The following is a 24,551-nucleotide window of genomic DNA, read 5'->3' as shown; positions in this document are numbered from 1 at the left end:
TTCTGCACCCCAACGGTGCCCTGCTCTGCGCCCCACAGAGACCCCACCCACCTACTGGGCACAGTCAGCCTGCTCTGCACCCCCACAGCGCCTGCTCTGCGTCCCACAGCGCCTCAGGGAGCCCCACCCGCTGGGCACAGTCAGCCTGTTCTGGGCCCCCACAGCGCCCTGCTCTGCGCCCCACAGAGACCCCACCCGCTGGGCACAGCCAGCCTGCTCTGCACCCCCACAGCACCCTGCTCTGTGCCCCACAGCACCACAGGGAGCTCCACCCGCTGGGCACAGCCAGCCTGCTCTGTACCCCCACAGCACCCTGCTCTTTGCCCCACAGCACCACAGGGAGCTCCACCCGCTGGGCACAGCCAGCCTGCTCTGTACCCCCACAGTGCCCTGCTCTGCGCCCCACAGTGCCTCAGGGAGCCCCACCCCCTGGGCACAGCCAGCCTGCTCTGCACCCCCACAGCGCCCTGCTCTGTGCCCCACAGAGACCCCACCCGCTGGGCACAGCCAGCCTGCTCTACACCCCCACAGCGCCCTGCTCTGTGCCCCACAGCGCCTCAGGGAGCCCCACCCGCTGGGCACAGCCAGCCTGCTCTGCACCCTCACAGTGCCCTGCTCTGCGCCCCACAGAGACCCCACCCGCTGGGCACAGCCAGCCTGCTCTGCACCCCACGGTGCCTCCAGTCTGCCCTGCCGCCCTAGGACTTCTGTACAAGCAGCACTGCACCATCCTCTACTGCAGCCCATGGGCAGTGGGCTGGTGGGGGCACCAGGCTTCCCTGGGCATGGCTGCCTGGGGTGCTGGCCTCGCATCTGCACTGAGCAGGGCTCCCAAGCCAGAGCCCCAGCAATTGCTGGGACCGCAGGAGCCGCTAGCACAGGACAGCCAGGGCCCTGGCGCCAACCCCTGACCCCTTCCCACCCCGGCTCAGGGCCCAAGGACAGAGCCGCAGGTGACCCGTCTTGGGCACGAGGCCCTTCGATACTGCAGAGGCACTGGAGCCACTGCTCCGCCCCATCCCGCACCCCAGCCTCAGAGCTGCTCCAGGCAGAGCAGTATTTCCTTTTCTTCCTGTAGGCTGGGGGCTGGGGGCAGCCCCACTCCCGCTGCAGAACACAGCTTGGTGCATGCAGTCAGGCACTGAGCGGAAAGGCAAACCTCGTTGTGGGCACACGGCTGATCAGCACCTGAATCTCGCCTGCGCAGCCCCCCAGGCGCTCAGCTTGCAGGGAACACCGGGCTGGCTACAGCCACCTACCCCCAATCTGCTGGCCCAGAGCCCAGCCGCTACCAACCCCCCGCCAAGAGCCGCAGGCAGACACCCCAACCATCGCCTTGCCCACCACTGCTCTTGGGCACAGGGAGAAACTCTGCTGGCGTCAGGGCAGGCAGCAGAGGGTCATCCACTCCGAAAGGCAGGGCAGCCCCAGCACCCAGCTCAGACCGGAGGCGCTGTGGGGGTGCAGAGCAGGCTGCCTGTGCCCAGGGGGTGGGGCTCCCTGAGGCGTTGGGGGGTGCAGAGCATGGGGACAGGCTGGCCATGGTCTCCCCCTTGGGGTGGAGGCTTCCAGGGGCTGGCTGTGCCCAGGGGGTGGGGCTCCCTGAGGTGCTGTGGGGTGCAGGGCATGGGGACAGGCTGGCCATGGTCTCCCCCTTGGGGTGGAGGCTTCTGGGGGCTGGCTGTGCCAGAGGCCAGCTGGCTCTCCAGTGCGCACATCAGACCCCTGCCTCTCTGCCCTGCAGCTGGCCCAGGCCGCCTGCTGGGACTGCGTACTCATGGCTGCCCAGGCTCAGGCCCCGGCCCCTTGGATGTACCCAGTGCCGCCCTGGGTGCTGCCGCATGGCGCAGCTTGTTCAGCGTTCGCCCGTCCCATGGACCTGTGCTGGGCTGAGGGCTCCAAGTGCAACTCCCTAAAGTGCAGAATTATCAGACCCCAGGACAAGCCAGCTGGGGAGGAGCCCACATGGGTTCTGTGAAGGGAAATCAGCCACCTACCCGCCCGGCCACTCTACTAGGGTTCCTGGGGGAACAGGGGGTGTCATCAACCACGTGGCCAAGGGATGCCAGTGGAGACAGTACACCTAGCTTTTCAGAGGGCCTCTGCCGAAGTCCAACGTTAAAGGCCCTTAAGGGAAACTAAGCTATCATGGACTGGAGGGGAGGGCCTCTTCCAGGTCAGGAACCCGGTAAAACACAGCCAGGCAGGGAGGGACAGGTGACCAGAGCAGAGACATATATGGTGGTGCTCCCCAGGGGTCTGCGCTCATCAACAGTTTCATAAGCTATCTGGAAAAGGGGTAGGCAGGGCGGTGGGCAAATCTGCAGTGGTACAAACCAGCTGTGGAGAGTTAAGGCCCCGGCAGACTGTGAAACACTCCAAAGGGATCTCATGGAACAGCAGATCAAATCCAGGGCACATCAGGGCAAAGCCATGTGCACAGGAAACCAGAACCCAGCTTGAGAAACAAACCATGGAGTCAGAGTAGCCAATCCTCAGAAAACATCCACTCGCTGAGCAGCGGCAGTCGCACCACCTACAAGAAGGCTGGGGCTTGTTAGGGAAGGGGTCAGACAACAGAGAATACATCGCCCTTCTAGGAACCCTGGGGACACCCCACCTCAACAGCGGTGCAGATGCGACTGCCCTATCTGAACATTCGCTCCAATCAGAAAAGGTTCAAACAGCGCAATGCGAAGTGACAACTGGTAAGTCCAGAACAGAGGTGGCTGGGTGGGGGTGTGTGTGTGTGTGTGTGTGTGTGGCGGGGGGCGGGGAGGGGCTCCTGACAGAGGCCTACAGAATTGTCACTGGTGTGGACAGAGTGAACAAGGAAGGCGAGAAGAACTCAGGGTCACCCTGTGGCACTACTAGAAGATGTAAAACAAAAGGCTCCAGCCAGCCAGCCCGTGGAACTCTCTGCCAGGGGATGTCGGCAAGGCCAAAATTCTAACGGGGATTAAGGTGCTAGATACATCCCTGGCTAGCCCCATCAGTGGGTATTAGCCAGGATGGGCAGGAACTCGGCGCCATACTCTGGGTGTTCCGCAGCCTTTGCCCCGCATGGCCAGGCGTGGGTGACAGGGATAGGATATAAGCCATATGGAGACACACATCTCCTGGAGCCAGAAGGGAACTCAGGAGGTCAGTGAATGCCATCCCCAGCGCTCTTGGCAGGCCCAAGCACCACCCTTCCCCCCCACTATTTGCCACTGATGCCTACTTGGCCCCTGCAAGGGCTGAATTCAACCCTGGGTTTAGCAGGCCAATGCTCGAACCACTGAGCTACCCCTCCCCGAGCCAGCACCAGTTCTGTTCATGCCCTCTGGGGCACGGGGCACAGGGCACTGCCAGCAGCCTGGGTGAGACCCACCTTCAGTCAGACACCCGGCAGCTGTTCTTATGACATATCCTCCTCATGCCTCTGCCGCGCCCCGCCCTCTGCCACCCCTCCCCAGGGCCTTTCCTGGCAGCAGACTAGCTGGGCAGCTGTACCAGGACTATAAGAGAGGCCCCCCCCATTCCAGTGGGGCACTGGGTCTAGGCCACCCAAGAAGTTTCTTCTCATGCCTCCCACTGGCAGGAGCAGCAGGAGGCCTGGCAGCTGGCTGCAGAACTGGCTACCTGCAGCATCCAGCCAGGTCAGACAAAGAGCTGTGCTGGCATGGCTGCCGCCCCACTCAACGCCATGGCCCTGCAGGCACATAGGGCAGTGCCAGGCTGGGGTAGGCCACAGCACAGAGAACGGCGCAGGCGGGCACAGGACCCATGTTTATTTCACATGACACTGACTTGCACTGGTGGATTATTTCTACACAGGCCGGGAACACTCAGGCAGCAGGGCCCTGCCCGGCTGGTGCACAGGAGGGAGCTGAATCACACACAGACGAGTATTTCTTCCGCAGGGCCTGCGGGTGGCGGACAAGGGGACGGCTCTATGCAGCTCTGCTCCCGCTCCCGGCGTGGCAGAGCGACGCCCCCGCTCAGGAGCTCAAACGTTAAATAAGTATGTACAGTGGGGCCTGCCGGGGCCAGGCCGGAGCAGCTGGGGCTCAGTCACCCATTTTTACTTTGGATGTCTGCAGAGAGGAGGAGGAGGAGATGGTCAGCACCCATGCCCAGCCCTCCCCAGGAGCGCACAAGCCAGGGGCCCTGGGCCACCCTGATCAGCCAGCAGAGCTGCAGGGACCTGCAGGCCACTCCCCACCGCTCAGCCCAGGGACCTGGCAGTGCCAGGATGGGTCCCAGCAGCCAGCCTAGATGGTGCCATCTCATGGAGCTGCTGCACACTCAGCCCTGCCCCAGCCAGTGCCCCGGACAGGTTCCTCTGTACGCCAGAGGGCATTGGCTGCACACACCCCCTCCCCAGACACGGAGGCCCCTGCAGACACCTGGTCTGTCTGAGGAGCTGGGCAGCCCCGCAGCTGAGGGGGGGCCAGTGCCGTACCTGCAGGATAGCAACTATGACCCCGAAGAGGCCGATGGCGCTGCCGAAGATCTCCACGATGAGGATCTTGACGAAGAGGCTGGCGTTCTGGGCATCGGCCAGCGCTGCCCCGCTGCCCACGATGCCCACGCACACCCCACAGAAGAGGTTGGAGAGGCCCACAGTCAGGCCGGCCCCAAACATGGAGTAACCTGGGGGTGCAGAGACCAGTGAGACGCAGCAGGCCACAGACCTGGCCCGGCCTGGTCCTGCCCTGCCCAGGGGCTCGGCCCCTCCTGCGAGAGGCCGTCGGGGCTGGCCAAGGCTGGGAAGCAGGACCTGCCGGAGGCAGAGTTAAGGGGCAGCACAGAACAGGGAGGCGACAAGGCACAGCTGTCAAATTGCAGCCTTTTCGCTAGGCAGGGCCATCCACGCTCAGCCAGCCGCACACCAGCCCTGGTGCTCTGACGGTCCTGGCACGCCGAGAGAGAGGAGGTGGCACCTGCCTTCAGGGCGGGGCAGTGGGACCACTCACCAGTTACCAGGGAAGATGCCCCCAGAGGCTGATCCCCCCTTTATGGCCACAAGCAGCCTCTGAGGGGAAGCAGCAATTCCTTGCCCTGCGTCAGCCACCCTGGGTCTAGCGGGCTGAGTGAGGCAGGGCAGGGCAGGGCAGGGCGTCCTCCCATTGCTAGGCCAGGAGCACAGCCCGTGTGTGCCTGCAGGCGGGGATGGGGCAGACAGAGCAGCTGCTGCTCCCCAGCCCCGTGGGGAGATGCAGCTCCCAGGGCAGAGCGGCCCCTGGGATGCCCCCACACGCAGGCAAGGCTGCCCAGCGCCCGCTGGCTGCTGGGGAGAGCACACCAGGCCGGGCACACATGCTCAGGAGCGTGCCGAGCCGAGCGCACGGCCCCAGGGAAGACCCTGGCGTACCTGCGTGGTAGTTCTTGGCGCCAATGGTCTCGGGGGTGGTGCCGCTGAAAGGCTGCAAGGAGAAGTCACATGGCTGAGGGTTAGCGGCAGGCGGTTGCTGTGCTCCGGGGGCCCCAGGCGTGAGGGACAGGTGAGGCCCAGGGCAGCCCAGAGCTTAGGGAGGGTCCTGGCCCAAGCAGCAGTGGTCAGGGCCTGCCTCTGCACCCCCAGCGGCAGTGGGAAGCAACGAGTCAGCTCCAGCCCACTCTGCCTGGCCGGCTTTCAGTCTGCTGGGGGACCGAGGGAGGGCTGTGTCCTGGACCCCGGCGAGAGGGAGCGGCTTGGCTGGAGCTCAGGGGTGCGGAGATGGGCAGGGCCACTCAGCACTGGGATCAAATGCCACGACGAGCTCTGTCCAGGGCCTGAGCTACCTGCTCCACAGGCCGGGGCACAGCCCGCCACTTCCCTGCCCGCAGGAACTGGCAATCGCTCTGCCTGAGCAGGCGGATGGCAGCCAACCCCCCGCCCCCGCCGAGGATGCTGCCCGCAGGCTGGGACACTGCTTCACCGTGCTGGTGAGCGGCACGCCTTGCAGTGTGCTGGCAGGCAGGCCGGGAGCTGCTCAGGGCCTCACAGCCACATCTGATTCCGAACATGATGGGAGGGAGACATGGACCCCCCAGGCCCAGCCTGTGCTGGCAGTCAGCTCAGGCTGCCTCTGGCCTGGTTAGACTGGCACAGGTTTTACTGGAGCTCAGCTCAACTCCTCCATGGCTTTGGCAGTGCCTGGGTCCATGTGCCCATTCTCCCAGCCCCTGGGCACCGAGCAGCCAGTGCCGGGATGCCAGACTGCCCACTGCTGCCAGCTCCCCAGGCCTGAGCCCTGGCCCTGGCCCTGGCCCACCCTGCAGAGCTCCAGGAGCCCACCCAGGAGGGGAACCCCATGCAGTCCTGGAGCCTGCCCAAGGCACAGGCCCCGCACCTCAGCCATGTTGCTGATGACGATCGCCATGATGATCCCGTAGATGGCCACGGCTTCGCAGAAGATGATGCTGTGGGTGAGGGCAGCGTTAGAGACCCAGCCAGCAACTGACAGCCCAGTCCTGCCCCCCACAGCTGGTTGCTCCCTGGGCCAGGCACCACCACCACCACCCAGTGGCATCTCCCCAGCAGCCCCATGGCTGAGACGCACTTTGCCACCCCAGCCAGAGATGGGCAGCACCCCACAGCAACCCATCTGGCAGCCACCCTGCTCTGCTGCACTCCCATGGGGGCCTTGCACTGCAGATAAATGGTTTCTAACAGGGAAACTTTGCACTGATAACGTTGTACCGCTCGGGATAACAATTAAGGTAAGAAAACGTCTTTGTACGAGAAGCAGAATGCACCTTGCCCCTGTGACTCAACTGCCCTGTCGAATGAATGAGGCGAGCAACTCCAACCGGCCGCAACAGCTGGAGAGGGGACAGGAGCAGATCCCGGCACACTCAGGCAACAGCTCCAGTGCAGGATTTTTAAAGTTACTTATTTTGATGTTATAATGGCTCCCATTCACGCCCAGCGCTGCCACGCGCGGCCCTGCCAAAGGAGCGCTCCCATTCACGCCCAGCCCTGCCAAAGGAGCGCTCCCATTCACGCCCAGCGCTGCCACGCGCGGCCCTGCCAAAGGAGCGCTCCCATTCACGCCCAGCCCTGCCAGGCGCGGCCCTGCCAAAGGAGCGCTCCCATTCACGCCCAGCCCTGCCAGGCGCGGCCCTGCCAAAGGAGCGCTCCCATTCACGCCCAGCGCTGCCACGCGCGGCCCTGCCAAAGGAGCGCTCCCATTCACGCCCAGCGCTGCCACGCGCGGCCCTGCCAAAGGAGCGTTCCCATTCACGCCCAGCCCTGCCAGGCGCGGCCCTGCCAAAGGAGCGCTCCCATTCACGCCCAGCCCTGCCAGGCGCGGCCCTGCCAAAGGAGCGCTCCCATTCACGCCCAGCCCTGCCACGCGCGGCCCTGCCAAAGGAGCGCTCCCATTCACGCCCAGCCCCGCCAGGCGCGGCCCTGCCAAAGGAGCGTTCCCATTCACGCCCAGCCCCGCCAGGCGCGGCCCTGCCAAAGGAGCGCTCCCATTCACGCCCAGCGCTGCCACGCGCGGCCCTGCCAAAGGAGCGCTCCCATTCACGCCCAGCCCTGCCAGGCGCGGCCCTGCCAAAGGAGCGCTCCCATTCACGCCCAGCGCTGCCACGCGCGGCCCTGCCAAAGGAGCGCTCCCATTCACGCCCAGCGCTGCCACGCGCGGCCCTGCCAAAGGAGCGCTCCCATTCACGCCCAGCCCTGCCAGGCGCGGCCCTGCCAAAGGAGTGCTCCCATTCACGCCCAGCGCTGCCAGGCGCGGCCCTGCCAAAGGAGCGCTCCCATTCATGCCCAGCCCTGCCAGGCGCGGCCCTGCCAAAGGAGCGCTCCCATTCACGCCCAGCCCCGCCAGGCACGGCCCTGCCAAAGGAGCGCTCCCATTCACGCCCAGCGCTGCCACGCGCGGCCCTGCCAAAGGAGCGCTCCCATTCACGCCCAGCCGTGGCCCTGCCAAAGGAGCGCTCCCATTCACGCCCAGCCCTGCCAGGCGCGGCCCTGCCAAAGGAGCGCTCCCATTCACGCCCAGCGCTGCCACGCGCGGCCCTGCCAAAGGAGCGCTCCCATTCACGCCCAGCGCTGCCAGGCACGGCCCTGCCAAAGGAGCGCTCCCATTCACGCCCAGCCGCGGCCCGGCAAAAAGAACCTTCCCCTGAAGAGAAAATAGCTGGGCTTTGTTCACATGTTTCTTTTCAACCCTGAAGGGGTGGGGCCGGGCCGGGCAACGTCATTCGCAGAGCTGGAGCCGTTACTTCGAGGGGAACCCTCCTCTCCAATCACACTCCTTGGCTGTGAGAGCGTCGGGATGTTTTCCAGCCATGACTTGGGTTCACTGAGAAAAGGGTGACGTGCTGGGAGTCGGAGGCAGCTCCTTCCGGGGAAGCCAAGTCCAAGTCCAAGGCCTCTTTGGAGACGAGCAAGGCAGCCCCGAGGCCAAGCCCTAGGACGCAGTGCCACCAGTGACTGACGGACACAGCCCGAGAGCAGGGACTTGCAGAAAGCGACCAAGAGGTGTGTGTGAGAGGGAAGCTACTCTAAATGTGAAGTGTCATGCAGGGGACATGGGAGCATCGACCTGCTTCAGCAGAAGCCCGGCTCCTCCCTCCCCGGGCCCGGGAAGCTAAGGGGAGCAGCTAGTGGTAGTAAGTACAGGATGGAGCACGTGTGCAATACAGCCTAGGTATCGGAGTGCTGACTGCTACATGAGTTACCAGGAAACGTGGCGCCTGCCTTATCCCCTACGAAAGCTCCTGTGCAGCTTTCCAAGCACGGCTGTGCCTCCAGCTAACCCAGAGCCGCCCCTGCTGGGCCTGCAGCTGGCCAGGGCAGGGCAGACCCAGCCACGCCGTGCTCGGGGGGCCAGGCTCATTCAGTGCTCACACATCTCCTGGTTTATGCTGGCTGAGAGTTGCTCTGGGCTCCTCTGGGAATGGGGCCCCCCAGGGCAGAGCCAGGCAGGCTGAAGGCTCTGGTGCGAGTGGACTCCCTGAGAAGGGGCTGCTGCTCTGAGGGACCGTATGGGCCGGAGCCGAGAGTCCAGGACAGCAGGACCCTGGGGGTTTTGGGGCGCAGGAGGCTCCAAGTGGCACTGGTGTTGGCTGGGAGCCGGGGCTGCGAGAGAGTTTTGGTGCAGGAAGGCACGTGGGGGCTGAGACAGGATCCCTGCCCTGCCCCTCGACAGAGCCCCCGGCTGCTCTGCGTGCTGCCCATGCCCACAGTGCCCAGCCGGCGGCAGCTGCAGAGCCAGCCCACCTCCCTCGCACACCCCACGCCAGCGAGGTGGCTGCGGCTCCAGCCCCGAGGCTCAGAGACGAGCGCCTGGCCAGCGGCGGGACGAAAAGCAGCAGCACGTGGCATCCAGCCCAGGGGCCTGCAGGGCTCCCTCAGCCTGAGGCTGGAGCCCCTAGAGCCCACGTTACGCCAGCCTGCTCGGGATGGAGCAGCAGGGTCAGTGCCGCACAGCGCCAGCCCCCGACCACACCACTCACCCCACAGGGCCGAGCACCTGGGGTGAACTGCGGTGCCCCACCAGCTCCAAGCACTGGGCCCAGCTCCCCTTACCTGACCAGGTTCTTGGTTTTAATCCTGGGGGCCTTCACTCCCCCGCCGATGATGCTGGAGCCAGTGATGAAGATGCCCCTGGGAGAGACGGGGCAGTCAGTGATGGAGCTCTGGGTGGGTGGGTGAGAGCGGGCGGCTGCTGGTGCCCCAGGGAGGAGCAGAGCTTGTGGGCACAGCCCAGTGGGGATGGGCAGCTGTCCCCTCGAGCCCGGGCTGGGCTCCCGGCACAACCCACAGAGGCCAAGTGCATGCGGGTGTCTCCCAGCTAGCCGCCACACAAGGCCTGGCAGGGCCCTGCCGTGATGTCAGAAGGGCCGCTGTCCAGGACGACTGAGCCCTCATGGCGCTGTGCGTGGCCAGGGGAGGGCTGCTGGGTGCCCCCACCCCCGGCAGGAACCTTGGCAGCGAGAGCAACTCACCAGGCTGCTCCCACCACGGACAGCGAGATGGCCAGGCCGATGCCCAGATTGGACCACATGAAGGGGGACGTTTCCGTTAGGAACCTAGACGCAGAAGGAGCTTTATTAGCAGAGGCTCGGCTGGGCCCACCTGCCCCCCGCGCTCGAGGGCCACGGGTGGGCACCAGCAGCCCAGCGCCCCCCTGCCACGGGGGAGGGCAGCAGGCGAGCTGGCTGCCAGTTGTGCAGCACCAAGCCAACCTCGTGCGCGCGCACAGGGCACCTGCAGAGACATGTCGCTGTCCAGCCTGCCCGCCCCAACCCACAGCCACCCACAGGGAGGAAGCCACCAGCCCCAGTCTGCAGCGCCAAGCAGAGAACCACAGGGCCGTGAGCCTGCTTGGGAAGAGACACTCAGGTGCACCCAGGGCTGTGTGCAGAGCCAGCTGCTTCACATCCCCAGAGTGCTGCCATGGCTAGGCAGACGCCTCCGGCAGCACGCACCAGCCCAGTGAGGCGGCCCTGCTCCCACTGCCCTGGAGGAGGCAGGCAAGGGCCAGCTGCTGGGGGAACCAGCCAGCCCAGGGCAAACTGGGCACCCCTGCTGCCAAGCAGAGCTGCTGGCAGAGCGTGCTCCCTGGGGAATGGCCGCGGGGGCGGCACGTGACTGGATGCAGAGGGCAGGAAGCAGGCTGGGTGCAATGGGGAAGGAAGCGGGCAGCCACCGGGGACAGGACCCAGCAGACGTGTGGTGCTGGGCCGGAAGGGTGCAGCACACGCTCTGCTGAGCCAGTGCAGATCAGGCTCCAAGCCAGGGCAGACAGTGGAGGGGCTCCTGCTCTGGGGCGCGACACAGGCTCTGGCTCCCTGCCCAGAAGGGTCACACCAGGCCTTCCACTGCCCAGGCCAAGGGTGACGGAGCAGGTGCCACATTCTGGTCACCTTCGCCAACTATCGCCCTCAGCGTCTGACCCAGGGCAGCAAGGCCAGCTTGCTGGAGCTGGGTCCCAGGCACGGTGCAAGCCCCGTTCCTGGAGCGTGCCCAGCCCTTGCCAGCCAACTCACCAGGCCACATCGAAACGGAAGCCCAGGTCGAATATTGTGTAGCAGATACCTGAAAAGAGGAGGGAAACCGTCAGCCAGCCCAAGCGCCAGCCCGGCCCAGCCGACCGAGCAGTCTGGCTGCTGTGTGCCAGGCACTGCCGACGGGCAGGGAGCCCTGTGCTGGGGCTTAGGGCGAGAGAGATGCCCCATGGCTTCCCGTGCCCAGGGGTGCCCCGGCAGCAGCAGTCCCGGTGACTCCCCAGCCAGCTAGGCTGAAAGCAGCCACGGTTCCGCCTGCTGACTGTCCCCCTCGCAACACTGCACCTGCTGCCCCTGCCTGGGGAGCGAGGGCTGCCGGCTCGGGGGCCACGGCCCCTCCTCCCACAAAGCAGGGTGGGCAATGAGAGCCGACCGCCCCTCCCAGCCAGGGCAGGGCAGCCCCCGAGGGCTCCGAGCGCCCCAGCCAGCAGGACCCCTGACTCAGGCGGAGCAAGTGAGTGTCCGGAAGCACAGCACATTCCGTCCACAGCCCAGACGGGCCGTCTGACTGACCCTCACATGCTGCGGCTGCGCCAGTGACTCAGAGCCAGTCACACGACGCCCAGGAGCACCGCAGGAGCAACGTCGTCCTGCTGGACCGGGCGGCTGCCTGTGGCCTGGCACAGGCACGTGGGGACCCGGTGCAGGGCGTCTCTGGTGCTCAGCCGTGCACACGGCCGCCCTGCCGGTCCCCGGGGGCGCACCCCTGCAGGGCTGGCTGGGCAGTCACCCTGGGACACAGGCCCTTGCCCCAGCCACGCTCTGTGCCCTGCGTGGGTTCTGCCCATCGCCCGGCTGCTACCTCCTGGTTTGGTCTCTTTTGTGACCCCCTGAAATCCTTCTCCCCCGCAGGGCACGGGGTCAGTGCTGGGGGCGTGTGCCAGTGCTCGCTGCCTGCTGGCGACTCTCACCCTCCACAGCCCAGCCGGCCAGCCCGGTGCCGCGGCAGCAAGAGCTCCAAGGAGCCCAGCTCGGCAGGCGCCCCACCCTGCTGAGCCCAGGGCCCCTTGTAAGGGGCGCCCAAGTGACACTGGGTCCCCCCTAGCTTTGGGCTGCTCTTCCCCTTCCAGCAGCTGCCGGAGCTGCCCCCGCCACGACGGCCTTGCTTGGAATGGCATTTCTCCTGCCTTGGCACTCGCTCTCCTCCGCCCTGACTTGCAGCCGCCCTGCAGGAGCCCGCCTGGAGAGCCGCGTGCTGAACGCCCTCCCCGTGGGAGGGGCCGCCGCAGAGGTGCGCACGGCCCCTGGCTCAACGCCTGTGAAACGGGAGCCACCCGCTCTCAGCCACTGCGGCACAATGGCTAGAGACCTCACACCACAGCGACGCACACGGGGGTAACAGGGACTCGCCAACGGGAAAACTCCCGAGTAAACGGCCCACCCACTCCTCCTGCCGGGGGTACAGCCGACAGATGGGGAGGGAACAGCCACTAGCTGCTCAAAGCCTGGCCACGCAATCGCGGCCCTGGGCCAGCGTCCTGAGCAGGGAGCAAGGGACTGGCTGTAGCTGGGACGCTGAGCAACGGGCAATGCTGAAAGGGGACGCTGCAGCAGGGCCGAGCGACCCTCCTCCAAGCCAGCGCCCAGGAAGGCGGTGGCAGGCCGAGCCCTCGCCTTACACAGGCGACGCTGCAGAGCGAGCTGCAAGGCTCTGCTGTCTGGGGCAGCCGGGCAGGGGCTCTGAAATACCACACGCTGCGCTGCGCGGAGAGCTAACTGCTCCTTTCGGCCAGAGGCAGCGCTCGGCAGGTCACAGCCAAGCCCCTGGGCCTCAACAAGCACAATTAAGGGCCAGCAGCAGGGCAAAGCAGCGGCCAACGCAGCTCCCTGGTTTGTAGCATCTGAGTCACAGGCAGTTAGCTGCCCCCCGTCACTGCTGGGTCATCTGAACAGCTCCGCCAGCCCAACCCCCGCCCCCAGCAGCACACCCCCACTTCCCAAGGGGCACTAACAGCAGGCTGGAGACAGGAAAGACCTGCATTATTTACACAGCCCCGGGAAAGTGCCGGCAGCAGCCCAGCAGATAACTGAAGGCGGGCGTTACAATCTTGGTTGCACACCAGACACATGGGGTGGGTAACATGTGGGAGACAGCAGCAGAGCGAGGGCCAGACGGCTTCAGGGTTCCCACAACGTTTCAATCACACCTCCAGCAGAGCCAGGTCTGAGGGGAACATGGAGGAAGAGAGGGCAGCGAGCAGGGTCCCACTTTTTTAAACAGGGTCGAATAATGTTGTTAGGTGCGCCGAGGCATGTGCAGAGGTGAACCACCCAGGGAAACACAGGCTGCCAGCATCTGCCTGCCAGGCACCCAAGTACTCAGCTTGCAGGAACGCAGGTGGCCAGTCATCTTCAAATACCTCCCCTCGTGCACCAGTGCCAGGGCCCTGCAGCATTCCCAGCCTGGCCTGCACCCCGCTCGCTGTCAAACACGGCCCAGGCCTGCTCCCCAACTCAGTTTGCGCCTTGCCCACAAACAAGACGCAACGACTGAAACTGGGGCTGGGGAATCAAGCTGGCTGGGCAGGCGCCAGCCCCCAGTGTGGGCACCGATTTGGCCTGAGTTCTCCACCATTCTGCCAAGCCAGTGTCCACACTGCATGCAGAGTGGTCTGGCCCTCACAGCGGGGCAGGGAGCTGGTGTTAGCGCACCACACGCTCAGTGCATCCACACACCTTTGCGGAGACAACTGGCAGCTTGACCTGGGAGGGGTGAGGGCTCCGCCGCCCCAGGCCAGCATGGAGGACAATGCTGCGTCCCCCAGATACCTTACAGCAACTCTGGAACTGCACACCCTGGGAGAAGGTGGCTGGAGGCACAGGCCCCCCAGGGGGTCCAGCTGCACTGTTCAGCCTGTAACTGCAGGGACAGGCTCCTTTGGTAAAACACAGAGCTACACCACCAGGCCAGCCAGGGCACTGGCGCGGGGCAGGGTGGAGGAGCCAGCCAGCGTGCAGGCGCTCCGAGGCTCAGCCCTGCTGTGCTCTCCCATCGACAGACAGCACACGCTGCACTCAGAGGCAGGGGCCTGGCAGACAGCTGGCAGCTCACCAGGCCCTGGCTCTTCACCTGACAGCGCGCAAACTGCATTAAAGGTAGCCCAGAGCCCACTACTGCCCGCCTGCCCCTGTCCCGAGCCAGTAACGCCTGGGGCTGCGACAGGGAAGGTGGGTAAAGGAGATGGCTGCCACAGCCTGGCCCTGCTCTGCTCCAGATGTGCTGAGCGGCTGCCAGGAGGGTACCCCAGGCTGCCGAGTCTCACTTCTTTGAGATACAGGTGTGTGTGGTGCCTGAGACCCAGCATCTGTTCCCACCCCGCTCTGCCCACACCCGCTGCTTCAGAAAGTGGCCCACAACCTGCGAGACAAGGAGCGAGCTGTGGATGGACAACTACCCTGGGAACACGCCTGGGCTCCCTGGGCACACTGCTGCAGCCACCCTGCCTTTGGGCTCTGCGGTCTCTCGCCATTTGAGATGAACTATCCTGGCTTCACAACAGCCACAGGTTCTCAGTGACTCATGCTCCACCCATGCTGGGAGTTCGAAGCCTGAGATCACCGCTCTCCTGCCGCAGCTCAGCTGGGAGAGTTGGCAGCTACTGGCGGGCAAGAAACAGGATCCGTGGTAGCCAGCAGGGTACCTCACAACTCGGGGCAGGCTGGAGCAGCCATGAGCTGAGGAGCACGAGAGAGGAAGCAAATTTTTCCCAGGAGACCCTGCCATGAGAGGAGGAAGGAACGGGTCACTTGCGCCCATTAAGCAACCCCACAGAGCGTCCCGCTCCCACCGGTACCTCTGGCAAAGCCACCCCCGGAAAGGGAGGTGCTCCCAGCCGGGACATGGGCAGCTCCCTCAGCCTCACTTCTGCACAGATGACTGAGTCTCTGCCAGGCCAGACCTGTCTGCACTTGCACTGTTTGCGCCACAGACCAGGAGAGTCACCAGGCCCAGCCAGTCACAGCTGCCACTGAGCAGCACAAGGCCAAATCCAAAGCAGGTTCCCGCAGCACCTTCTCACTCCGAACACACCTGGGTTTGTTGACAAAACACGGACCGTTCTCATTGTGCCCCAGCAGCCCAGCTCTGCACAGAATAGGAGCAGGGCTGGAGGGAGGGGGTGTCACCGAGGGCTGCGGCAGCGTGGTCACGAAGGCCTGGCACATTCTCTGGCACTTCACTGACCAGCCACAAACACAGAATCAGGTTCCTGCTTGGTCTTTACTGGCGCCAGGATTTCACAGGACATGGGCAGTCTATGCCCAGCCTCAGCCGGGAACCATTCCCCCGCGGCTCATCAAGCCATGTCACCGAAGCCGCACCCAGCATGGCTCCAAGAGATGCCTGACTCAAGGGTCACCTCACACTGTGGTGCTCACTTCAGCTGGGAGGACAGGGTTGGCGGGGCAGGGGTTACACAGAGCAGTACAGGACTAAGAGGTGATCTGTCACCTTCTTATTTAGCTGCCCCGAGCCTGAGCCTGGAGCCATCTCCCACGGAGAAGTCAGGCAGCTTGTGACCACCTCATTCAGGGCTATGAGGGCAGGTGCTAACCTGCAGCTCCATCAAAGTTCAGGCCTGACTAGTACTCAGGGATGCTCTGACCCATCAAAACCAGGGTCACTGCCAGGATACGGGACAGGCTGACTGCACTGCCACCAGGGCTGCCCTTCCACAGGCAGGCTCCTCTGGGCTACAGGATTGCTATGCCACCAGCTTCAAGCCAAAGCTTGGAAAAACTCATGCACGTGCTCTAAATAACAAAGTTCTGACAACCGCTAAGGCGAGCCAGCGTCTCAGCCTGGGGGAGGCTGGGTTACTCCATCCTGAAAGCCACAACCACTTGGATGGGGGGGGGCTGTGTTAGTCTACATCTGCAAAAACAAAGGGAAGTCCTGGGGCACCTTAAGACTAACAGGTATTTTGCAGCATAAGCTTTCGTGAGCAAAGACCCACTTCATCAGATGCAGGAAAGCTTATGCTCCAAAAATCTGTTAGTCTATGAGGTGGCACAGGATTTCTCACTGCTTTTACAATGACTTGTGTTTCTGCAGTCCCACTGCTGCCCTTTCTTCCCCTTTTGAGGTTGATGACAACTTCCCTGGCACCCGACAGACACCAACTAGACCCCACAACACCACGGGCCAGCCTGCTGTCCCAACAAGGAAGAGAAGGAGAGTACAGCAGAGTCAGAGCGCCGGGGGCCGGATGGCAGACCTGTCTCCTTTAACATGAGGCCTTGAAGTGAAATGCTCCCCCACCCCCACAAGTGAAAGCCACTCCCAGGGGATGCTCACCAAGAACAGCCATGGATCAGCGTAAGGGTCCTTCAGGCTTAGCAGGGACCAGACATTCCTACCCAAGGGAAGCCCTAGCAGGGGAACCCTTGCAGGTCCTGCGTTCAGGCACAGGACCGGCCAGCACACAGCATTGAGGCAAACCACCACTGATGGGCCTCAAATATTCCCCCACCACAGGCCACTCAAAGCCCCCCTCCTTACCATGCTCGGGCGCTGTGGGCACAAAGGGGCTCAGTCTCCAGAAGCCATTAGCTCCTGGCCCCTGCAGAGACGGAGCCTCAGGACTCACTGAGAAGTGGATGGCTACAGCGATTGCCCAGTTGGGGCACGGGCAGCTCAGCCCCGGCACCACACCACTGCCTGGGCCAGGCGGGTTGCCGAGGGGCCAGACTGGTCAACCGCCCCAAGCTGCAGTGCCCACGCGGGGCAGGACAGAGGCAGGTCCCTGTCCCCTGCCACAGCCTAGGGGCCACCAGCAGCCAGGGCTCTGCATGACACAAGCGGGGGGGACTGACCGGGGAGGGGATCTCTGCCCCGGGGGGGGGAGGGGAGGGGAAGGGAAGGGATCTCTGCCCAGGCACAAGGGACAGGATAGAGCTAGACTTGTGTCAGTGCGCCCCGACCCCCCCCGCTCCCCGACCCCCCCCCCCCGGGTCCCGACCCGACCCCCCCCCGCTCCCCTCCCCTCCCCCCCCCCGGGTCCCGACCCGACTCCCCCTCCCCCCGCGTCCCGCCCCGACCCCCCCCCCGGGTCCCGACCCGACTCCCCCTCCCCCCGCGTCCCGACCCGACCCCCCCCCGCTCCCCTCCCCCGGGTGCCGACCCGACCCGACCCCTCCCCGCTCCCAGACCCCGCCCCGCCGCGCCGCTCACCCACGCCGGCCAGCGCGCTCCAGAAGGCGAGGCCGAGGCCCCCGTAGAGCAGGAGGGGCCCGGACATGGCGGCGGCTCCTCAGCGCGGCGGCGGCGAAACTGCGGGCAGCTAGGGCCAGCCGCTCCGCGAGCAGGTCAGCTGATTCACACCACGTGATCGGTCGGAGGGAGGCGCCACGTGACCGAAGTGAGGCTGGCGATTGGCTCCAGGAAAGGGGGCGGGACCAGAGGGCCAAACTACAAAGCCCATAGTGCTCTGCGCCACGCTACACCTCCCCGCCCTTCTGTGCCGCCTTCTGCCATTGGCAGCAGCCACAGCCTCACTCTAAAGCGGAGCGTGATTGGCGCAGAACTCTCGGGGGCGGGATTTTTAGCTAATACCGACTTCTCACTGGCTGGCTGTGTCCCTGGCCTGGAAGCTGGTGGCGGCGGGGTCCGCGTGGTTCTGCTGCGGAGCCCGGTGAGGGGGAGGGACTAGACCCCCACGGGGGGGGCGGATCAGGCTCGCTGCCCCAGAGGCGAAAGGCCCTGGGAGCCCCCCGGCGCTTCCCCCCCGCGGCGGCGCGGGGACAGGGGCGGGGCAGGGGGGCAACCGGGGGGGCGGGGGGGTAACTGGGGAGTAACCGGGGCTGCGGGGGAGCGGGGGGGGTAACTGGGGAGGAGCGGGGGGGTAACTGGGGAGTAACCGGGGCTGCGGGGGAGCGGGGGGGTAACTGGGGAGGAGCGGGGGGGTAACTGGGGAGTAACCGGGGCTGCGGGGGGGGGTAACTGGGGAGTAACCGGGGCTGCGGGGGAGCGGGGGGGTAACTGGGGAGTAACCGGGGCTGCGGGGGGGTCCCATCCCGTGCTTCCCCGGCGCCCACCCCCCGCGCCGCAGGCCGACCCGGGCTCACTCACTCCCCGGTACTCCAATACGAGGGGGGCGCAGGTGATGCTGCCGTAGCCATGGCGACGCTCTTCAGCTCGGATGGGGCGGCCGTGGTCCAGCGGGCGCTGCCGGAGCCGCGGGCGGGGGGCAGGTCCCCGGCGGAGCCGCTGCAGGACTTCTACGAGCTGGAGCGAGCCGCAGCCTTCGTCCGCGCCGGCGGCTTTCAGCGGGTGAGTGGGTCCCATCCCCGGCTCTGCGCTGGCCCTGGGCTCATCTTCGACCCCCAGGGCCGGCGCTCAGATCCCGTGGGAGCCGGTGGTAGCCCAGGCCCCTGGGTGCAGGAGGCAGCAGCACCCCAGCTGTGAGGGGCCCGAGTCAGGCCACATGCTGGCGTAGCGATTCCTGCCCACCTCCATGGGGCTGCCCTGTGTGTGGCCAGGTGTAATGGGACGGGCTTTCTGGGTGCAGCAAAGGGAATCAAGCCCAGGGATCTTCACTTAAATGCAGCCACTTACTGCCCCGGGCTGGGATTCCTGCTCCTAAGGCAAATCAAAGCAGCCCAAAAGTACCTCTGCCAGCCCCACTGGTCAGCCAGAAGTTGCACAAGCAAACCCCCAGATTTTCCAGCTGTTCCAACCACCCAGACCAACACCGCCCTATTCTCCGGTGAGAGGTTCTTAAAACCTGTTTCACCAATTCCACACAGATTCTTCCAGGCCTCAAAGGGTCCAGCCACACTCCCAGGTCAATATGTACTTGGGTCTTACCCAAACCCCAGCACGCTGGGCCAGTCCTTTAGAATCTAAAACCTAAAGGTTTATTAACAAAGAAAGAACAAATAGGGCGAGAGAGAAGAATTGCTGAAGTGGGACGTTACATACATCAATTACAGCTAACGATCCAGCTAGCAATATTCTGTGCTGATTTCTGGAAGGTCTCTGAACGCCCATCCCATAAGGGATATGAGTCCACGCTGTGTAATCTTGGTGACTGGAGAGCTGGAACATTGACTCCTTAAATTCTGGAACTGGAAGCCAGATGGTCGCTGCCAGGGTCGTCTTAAGAGTTTTCCCAGCAGAGGCAAAAAGTCCTGTCTTCTTCCTAGAGCCCTTGTGAGGCAGGGGCACTCAACCAGCTGGGCTGCTCTGGCCCTCTGCACGCCAGGTGACAGCCCCAAGCGCCTGAGATGTGTGGGCAGCTGGGGATCCGGTCCCTTGTTCAGCCCATGGCCCAACCTGGGGAGGAGACGCCCCCCGACCCCCCAACTCTCAGCACTTAAACACCAGCGCAGCGCCAGAGCCAACGGCTGGGAGGGCTCATGCAGCCGCGACGGGAACCAGCCACGGGGCAGGGCCTCACTGACGCTCAGGAGACACCTCGCGGGCCCCGGCACAAGGCTCAGAGCCGCCACACGTGGCTGCCACAGGCCCTTTAACAATCCAGTCATGTCACGCTGGGCAGTGGCACCATATGGGGGAACTGGCTCTCGCATGACATCTGTCCCCCTGCACCGGCCCCGCTGGCAGGTTGCCCTGCAGTTCCCGGACGAGCTCCTGGTAGATTCAGCCACTGTCGCGGCAAAGATGGAGGAGGCGACCGGTGCCAGCATGTACATCCTGGGGGACACGTCGTATGGCAGGTGAGCGCTGGTGTGGGAGGTGGCCTGTGCACGGCTCACATTGGGCGCTGGTCCTTCCCCTGCCGGGAAGCGTGAACCCTTCCCCCAGGGCAGCAGCCGTGTACGGCGGGGGGCGTGACAAATCCCTCCAGTGGGTCCTTCCCCTTTCGGCCCTGCCCTTCTGCTGGTGCCCAGAAGGCACGTCTCGGTCCCCCAGCTCCTACAGCCCTCTCTGTTTGAGGGGCTCCTGGGAATCCCGGCTGCTCTGCCCGCGACGGGAGGCAGTGATGGGTGGGATGCTGTGCTCAGCGGTGGGCTGCCAGCACCTGTGCCTGCTGGGGAGGTTGCTGGCAGAGATGCTGGCTGTGGCTGCCCAGAGCGGCTGAGCCTGTAAGCCTCCGAGCTCAGGGCGCAGCAGAGGAGAGCGCTCTGCACTGGGCTGGCTGCAGCCCCTGAGGTCTGCGCCTGACACCTGCGGTCCCTTTGGCAGCTGCTGCGTGGACGAGGTGGCTGCGGAGCACGTGGGGGCAGAGGCGCTGGTGCACTATGGCCCCGCGTGCCTCAGCCCCTGCAGGAAGTTGCCGGTGCTGCATGTGTTTGGCCGGCGGGCCCTGGACACGGAGCGTTGCGCAGGGGCCTTCCGGGAGCTCTACCCCGACCGCCAGAGTCACGTGGTGGTGCTGAGCGAGGTGGCCTACGCCCACGCACTAGGTGAGAGCTGTGCCCAGAGGGAGAGGTGTGGGACCGGCTGTCACCGCCAGGCACCTTACCCAGCCAGCCTGGCTGGCCCTTCTCACGCCCTCTGCAGGCCCTTTGTCCCCCCCACACCTGCCCGAGAGCCAGCCGGGTGCTTGAGCTGAGCCGCTCCAGGCAGGAGACAGCAGAGAGCCAACGCCCCAGTTCCCTGCCTTGCACCTCACTGAAGTGTAAACCCAGAGCTGGTGTCCCAGTCGCTCCCCGTTCCGCAGGCTGCGGCTGTGCTGTGCAGCGTCCTGCGGTGGGGCTGCATGGCTGGGCAGGGCCCGGGCAGCGGTGCCAACGCCCTCTTGCGCCCGCAATGAGGGGCGTCTGCGTTGTGGGCAGCAGAGTGCTCCTGCTGGCAACCCGGCGCTCGCTCCTCCGCTGGGCAGGCCGTAACACCGCCGGGAACAGCCACCCGTGTGTGGGTGCGGTGGCAGAGCAGACCCCCCCGGGGGGATTCCTTTCTCCGAGCCGAGCTCCCAGCTCCCTCGGGGGAGACGACAGGTACCCACAGGGGGTCGGGGCTGGTGCCCCAGCGCACCGTGCGGGCTCAGAGCGGCTGCTACCTGGGGCTGGCTGGTGCAGGCTCTTCCCGGGTCATTGGCGCGGTTGCGGCAGACGGGCTGGCTGTGGGCATGGCCGGAGTCGGGGTGTCCCCCCGGGGCTCGGCCGTGCTGCTGCTCACTGCACCTTCTGGTGGGGTCAGAGCGCGGAGGCGGCCAGTGGGAGGCTCTGGTGGCCAGGCGCCGTGGCTGCTAGGAAAGCCCGAGGCGGTAGCTGTGGCTCCTGGGAGGCACCGGCTTAGGGCCATGGTGCTTGGCAAAGCCGAGCTGTCCCAAGGTGCCTCGGGTCCCCGCACTGCGATCAATGGGGTGTGGCGACACCTCGCACGGGGCTCAGGGCAGCAGCAGGAGCCAAGCGGGGCTGCTGGCCAGTCCCGCCCCCAGCCCTGTGGGCCGCAATCGCGGGGGCCCCTGGCCTGGCCTGCATGGGGCTGCTCAGCCCATGCCCATCCCCCCTTTCCCAGGCGAGCTGGAGCAGCTGCTGTGCCCGGAGTACCCTCACGTTGTCTTCTCCCGCCTGGCGTGTGCCGGGGCCCCCGCGGGCCCAGGCCTGGTGCAGCAGAGCGGCCGGCTGCTGGCGCTGGAGGCGCAGCGCGGGCTGCAGGACTACGCCGTGTTCTACGTGGGCGCCGAGGGCCTGGCCCTCACCAACTTCCTGCTGAGCTGGAATTGCTGCCGCTTCAGCTCCTTCGACCCGGCCACCGGCCACGGCCGGCACGAGCAGCTCGGCGGCAACCGGGCGCTGCGCCGGCGCCTCTACCTGGTGGAGCGGGCCCGGGACGCCCGCGTGGTGGGTATCGTGGTGGGCACGCTGGCCGTGGCCGGCTACCTCTCGCTGCTGGAGCACCTGCGGGACGTCCTGCGCCGGGCTGGCAAGCGCAGCTACACCCTGGCCATGGGCAAGCTGAGCCCGGCCAAGCTGGCCAATTTCCTGGAGGTGGACGTCTTCGTGCTGGTGGCTTGTCCCCAGAACTCCCTGCTGGACTCGAAGGACTTCCACCGGCCCGTGGTGACGCCCTACGAGCTGGAGCTGGCCTGCAACCCGGCCCGCCAGTGGGGCAGCCTCTACGTCACCGACTTCAGGGACCTGCTGCCAGGTAACAGGCTGGCGCCGTGCCTGGGGACAGTGCCGGCTACCACAGAGCCCAGCCCCACCCCCCCCCGGCCCTGCAGTGCCCCCTGGTGGGGGTGGGGGTCACCCTGAGTGCCCTGCAGCCCCCCCCCCCCGGCCCCTGCAGCGCCCCCTGGTGGGAGGGGCTGGCCCCAGTGCCCTGCAGTCCCCCCCGGGCCCCTGCAGCGCCCCCTGGTGGGGGGGGGGTCGCCCTGCGTGCCCTGCAGCCCCTCCCCCCCAGCCCCTGCAGTGCCCCCTGGTGGGGGGGGCTGCCTCAGTGCCCTGCAGTCCCCCCCCGGCCCCTGCAGTGCCCCCTGGTGGGTGGGGGGGTCAGCCCCAGTGCCCTGCAGTCCCCCCCACCCCCTGGCCCCTGCAGCGCCCCCTGGTGGGTGGGGGGGTCAGCCCCAGTGCCCTGCAGTCCCCCCCACCCCCTGGCCCCTGCAGCGCCCCCTGTTGGGGGGGGGGTGTCAGCCCCAGTGCCCTGCAGTCCCCCCCTGGCCCCTGCAGCGCCCCCTGTTGGGGGGGTGTCAACCCCAGTGCCCTGCAGTCCCCCCCACCTCCTGGACCCTGCAGCGCCCCCTGGTGGGTGGGGGGGTCAGCCCCAGTGCCCTGCAGTCCCCCCCCACCCCCTGGCCCCTGCAGCGCCCCCTGGTGGGGGGGGGTCAACCCCAGTGCCCTGCAGTCCCCCTCCCCGGGCCCCTGCAGCACCCCCTGGTGGGGGGGGGTCAGCCCCAGTGCCCTGCAGTCCCCCCCCACCCCCTGGCCCCTGCAGTGCCCCCTGTTGGGGGGGGTCAACCCCAGTGCCCTGCAGTCCCCCCCCACCCCCTGCAGCGCCCCCTGGTGGGTGGGGGGTCAGCCCCAGTGCCCTGCAGTCCCCCCCTCCCGGCCCCTGCAGCGCCCCCTGTTGGGCGGGGGGGGTCAACCCCAGTGCCCTGCAGTCCCCCCCTCCCACCCCCGGCCCCTGCAGCGCCCCCTGCTGGCAGAGGCTGGCCCGAGTGCCCTGGAGCCCCCCCACCTCTGCAGTGCCCTAGCGCCCCCCTCCCCCACCCCTGCAGCGCCCCCTGCTGGCAGAGGCTGTGCCATAGCCAGTTCTCAGGGGGGATCTGACTTGGGGGGCTGGAGCAGGCGAGGGGCCGGGCCCTGGGGCTTTGGGGCTGGCGCCCCGCAGCTGCTTTGACACGCTCGCCCCGGCAGGTGGCCGTGCACACGTCAGCTTCCCAGAGGCCAGTCCCGGGGAAGGCGACGGTCCCGTTCCCGACGTCTCGCTGATCACAGGGGAGCTGCGGGCGCCGGCTGTCTCCAGCAGCCCTGCCCCGGCCCCCAGCTCTGCCCTGGCCTGCAGGAGCCCCGCGCTCGCATTGGCAGAGATCGGCCCAGCAGGTACCTGCTTCCATCGACGGCTTGGGGGCAACAGGGAAGGGACGGTAAACCTCCCCCCCGGCAGGGACGGGGTAACAGAGGACCCCCCAGCGCCCCCGGCAGGGACAGGGGTCACAGAGACACCCCCCCCCAGCGCCCCCTGCAGGGGCAGGGTCACAGAGGCCCCGAGTGCTCCTGCCCCGCCCCCCCCAGCGCCCTGCCAGGATGGAAGCAGCGGGGAGCCCCACACCTGGCCGTCAGTGGTGGGAGGGCCAGGGCAGGAGCAGCTGGAGCTCCCCTGCAGGGCTGTGCCCCATGCCCGCTAACCTCGCGCCTCTTGTGCCCAGCCTCCCTCCTGCAGGCGCGCAGCTGGCGGGGCTTGGAGCAGCAGCTGGGGCAGACGCCGGTGACGAAGGCTGTGCCGGGCCGCAGGGGCATTGCGATTGCCTACGAAGACGAAGCTCGCGAGTGACCCGGCCCTGCGGGCTCCAGCCCCCTGGCCCGGATCGCCCTGGCCCGGCCGCGGAGCTGGACACGGAAGCGCAGGCTCGGCAGGGCGGCCTGCAGGCCTCTGAGCTCTGTTCCCCACCCGCCCTGCGCCGGGAGCAGGGATGGGCACCAGCCGTGTCTGCTGGCAGGAGGCGGCGCCCGGGCTGGAGCCCTGGGAACCAGGACGCGTGGGGAGCTGGGCGGGGGCGGCTGCGTGCTCCCTGCCTCCCACGCTGGTTGAGAGCCCAGCTGCAGCATGGCCCAGGGCAGCCTCCGGGCCCTTCCCCTGCAGCCAGCTCCGCAGCTGGCCACGGCTGGCAGGGTGCCAGCTCCCCCCTTCCCCACCTGCGGCTCCAGAGCAGGCCAGAGTCAGACCTGGGTTTTCCTGGGGAGGGGGCTGCACCCCGGGTGCCTCCTGCCACCGCCCCTCACCTTCTCCAGCCTTCTGGCTAGGGGTTGGGGAGGCTGAAGCTGGGCTGTGTTCCTGGCATGGCCTGGGCCCTGAGTCCACCCAAGTGAGGGGGAGGCCCTGCTGGCACAGGGCCCAAGGTGGGCCTGGCCAGGTCGTGATCTCAGCCTGTCTCCCCCAGCTGGCCCCACCACCACCTGCCTATCCTGCTCCTTCAGCCAGCCTGCTC

General features: G+C 66.4%; 2 protein-coding genes across 3 annotated transcripts; one reads left to right on the top strand and one right to left on the bottom strand.

Annotated features, from left to right (window-relative positions):
• Positions 1-3,758: 3,758 nt before the first annotated feature.
• Positions 3,759-17,303, bottom strand: ATP6V0B (ATPase H+ transporting V0 subunit b). The gene is made up of 8 exons (XM_075002754.1): positions 17,165-17,303; positions 10,975-11,023; positions 9,931-10,014; positions 9,512-9,589; positions 6,321-6,390; positions 5,360-5,411; positions 4,448-4,638; positions 3,759-4,079 (listed from the first exon to the last, which is right to left on the bottom strand). Exons 1-8 carry the CDS (start codon positions 17,229-17,231, stop codon positions 4,053-4,055), a joined length of 618 nt encoding a protein of 205 aa, XP_074858855.1. The 5' UTR covers positions 17,232-17,303; the 3' UTR covers positions 3,759-4,052.
• Positions 17,304-17,577: 274 nt separating this feature from the next.
• Positions 17,578-24,028, top strand: DPH2 (diphthamide biosynthesis 2). 2 transcript variants are annotated; one of them, XM_075002524.1, is made up of 7 exons: positions 17,578-17,624; positions 18,093-18,262; positions 19,559-19,671; positions 20,141-20,361; positions 21,419-22,051; positions 23,260-23,445; positions 23,772-24,028. In XM_075002524.1, exons 2-7 carry the CDS (start codon positions 18,110-18,112, stop codon positions 23,894-23,896), a joined length of 1,431 nt encoding a protein of 476 aa, XP_074858625.1. In that variant the 5' UTR covers positions 17,578-17,624; positions 18,093-18,109; the 3' UTR covers positions 23,897-24,028. The 2 variants fall into 2 exon arrangements, with proteins under 2 accessions (XP_074858625.1, XP_074858624.1); XM_075002523.1 differs by having other exon boundaries at positions 18,083-18,262.
• Positions 24,029-24,551: the final 523 nt, after the last annotated feature.

Source organism: Carettochelys insculpta, chromosome 9 (genome assembly GCF_033958435.1).
Source record: "Carettochelys insculpta isolate YL-2023 chromosome 9, ASM3395843v1, whole genome shotgun sequence".
NCBI lineage: Eukaryota > Metazoa > Chordata > Testudines > Carettochelyidae > Carettochelys > Carettochelys insculpta.
This window is presented reverse-complemented; position numbering and strand designations above follow the sequence as displayed.

Bases quoted from the DNA above. Each gene is read 5' to 3' on its own strand.
- ATP6V0B (XM_075002754.1), bottom strand. From the start codon at position 17,231: ATGTCCGGGCCCCTCCTGCTCTACGGGGGCCTCGGCCTCGCCTTCTGG. The intron at 11,024-17,164 runs GTGAGCGGCGCG...TCCTCTTTTCAG, and splicing joins GAGCGCGCTGGCCGGCGTGG to GTATCTGCTACACAATATTC. The intron at 4,639-5,359 runs GTACGCCAGGGT...CTGCACCCCCAG, and splicing joins CGCCAAGAACTACCACGCAG to GTTACTCCATGTTTGGGGCC.
- DPH2 (XM_075002524.1), top strand. From the start codon at position 18,110: ATGGCGACGCTCTTCAGCTCGGATGGGGCGGCCGTGGTCCAGCGGGCG. The intron at 20,362-21,418 runs GTGAGAGCTGTG...CCCCTTTCCCAG, and splicing joins GGCCTACGCCCACGCACTAG to GCGAGCTGGAGCAGCTGCTG. The intron at 23,446-23,771 runs GTACCTGCTTCC...TCTTGTGCCCAG, and splicing joins GGCAGAGATCGGCCCAGCAG to CCTCCCTCCTGCAGGCGCGC.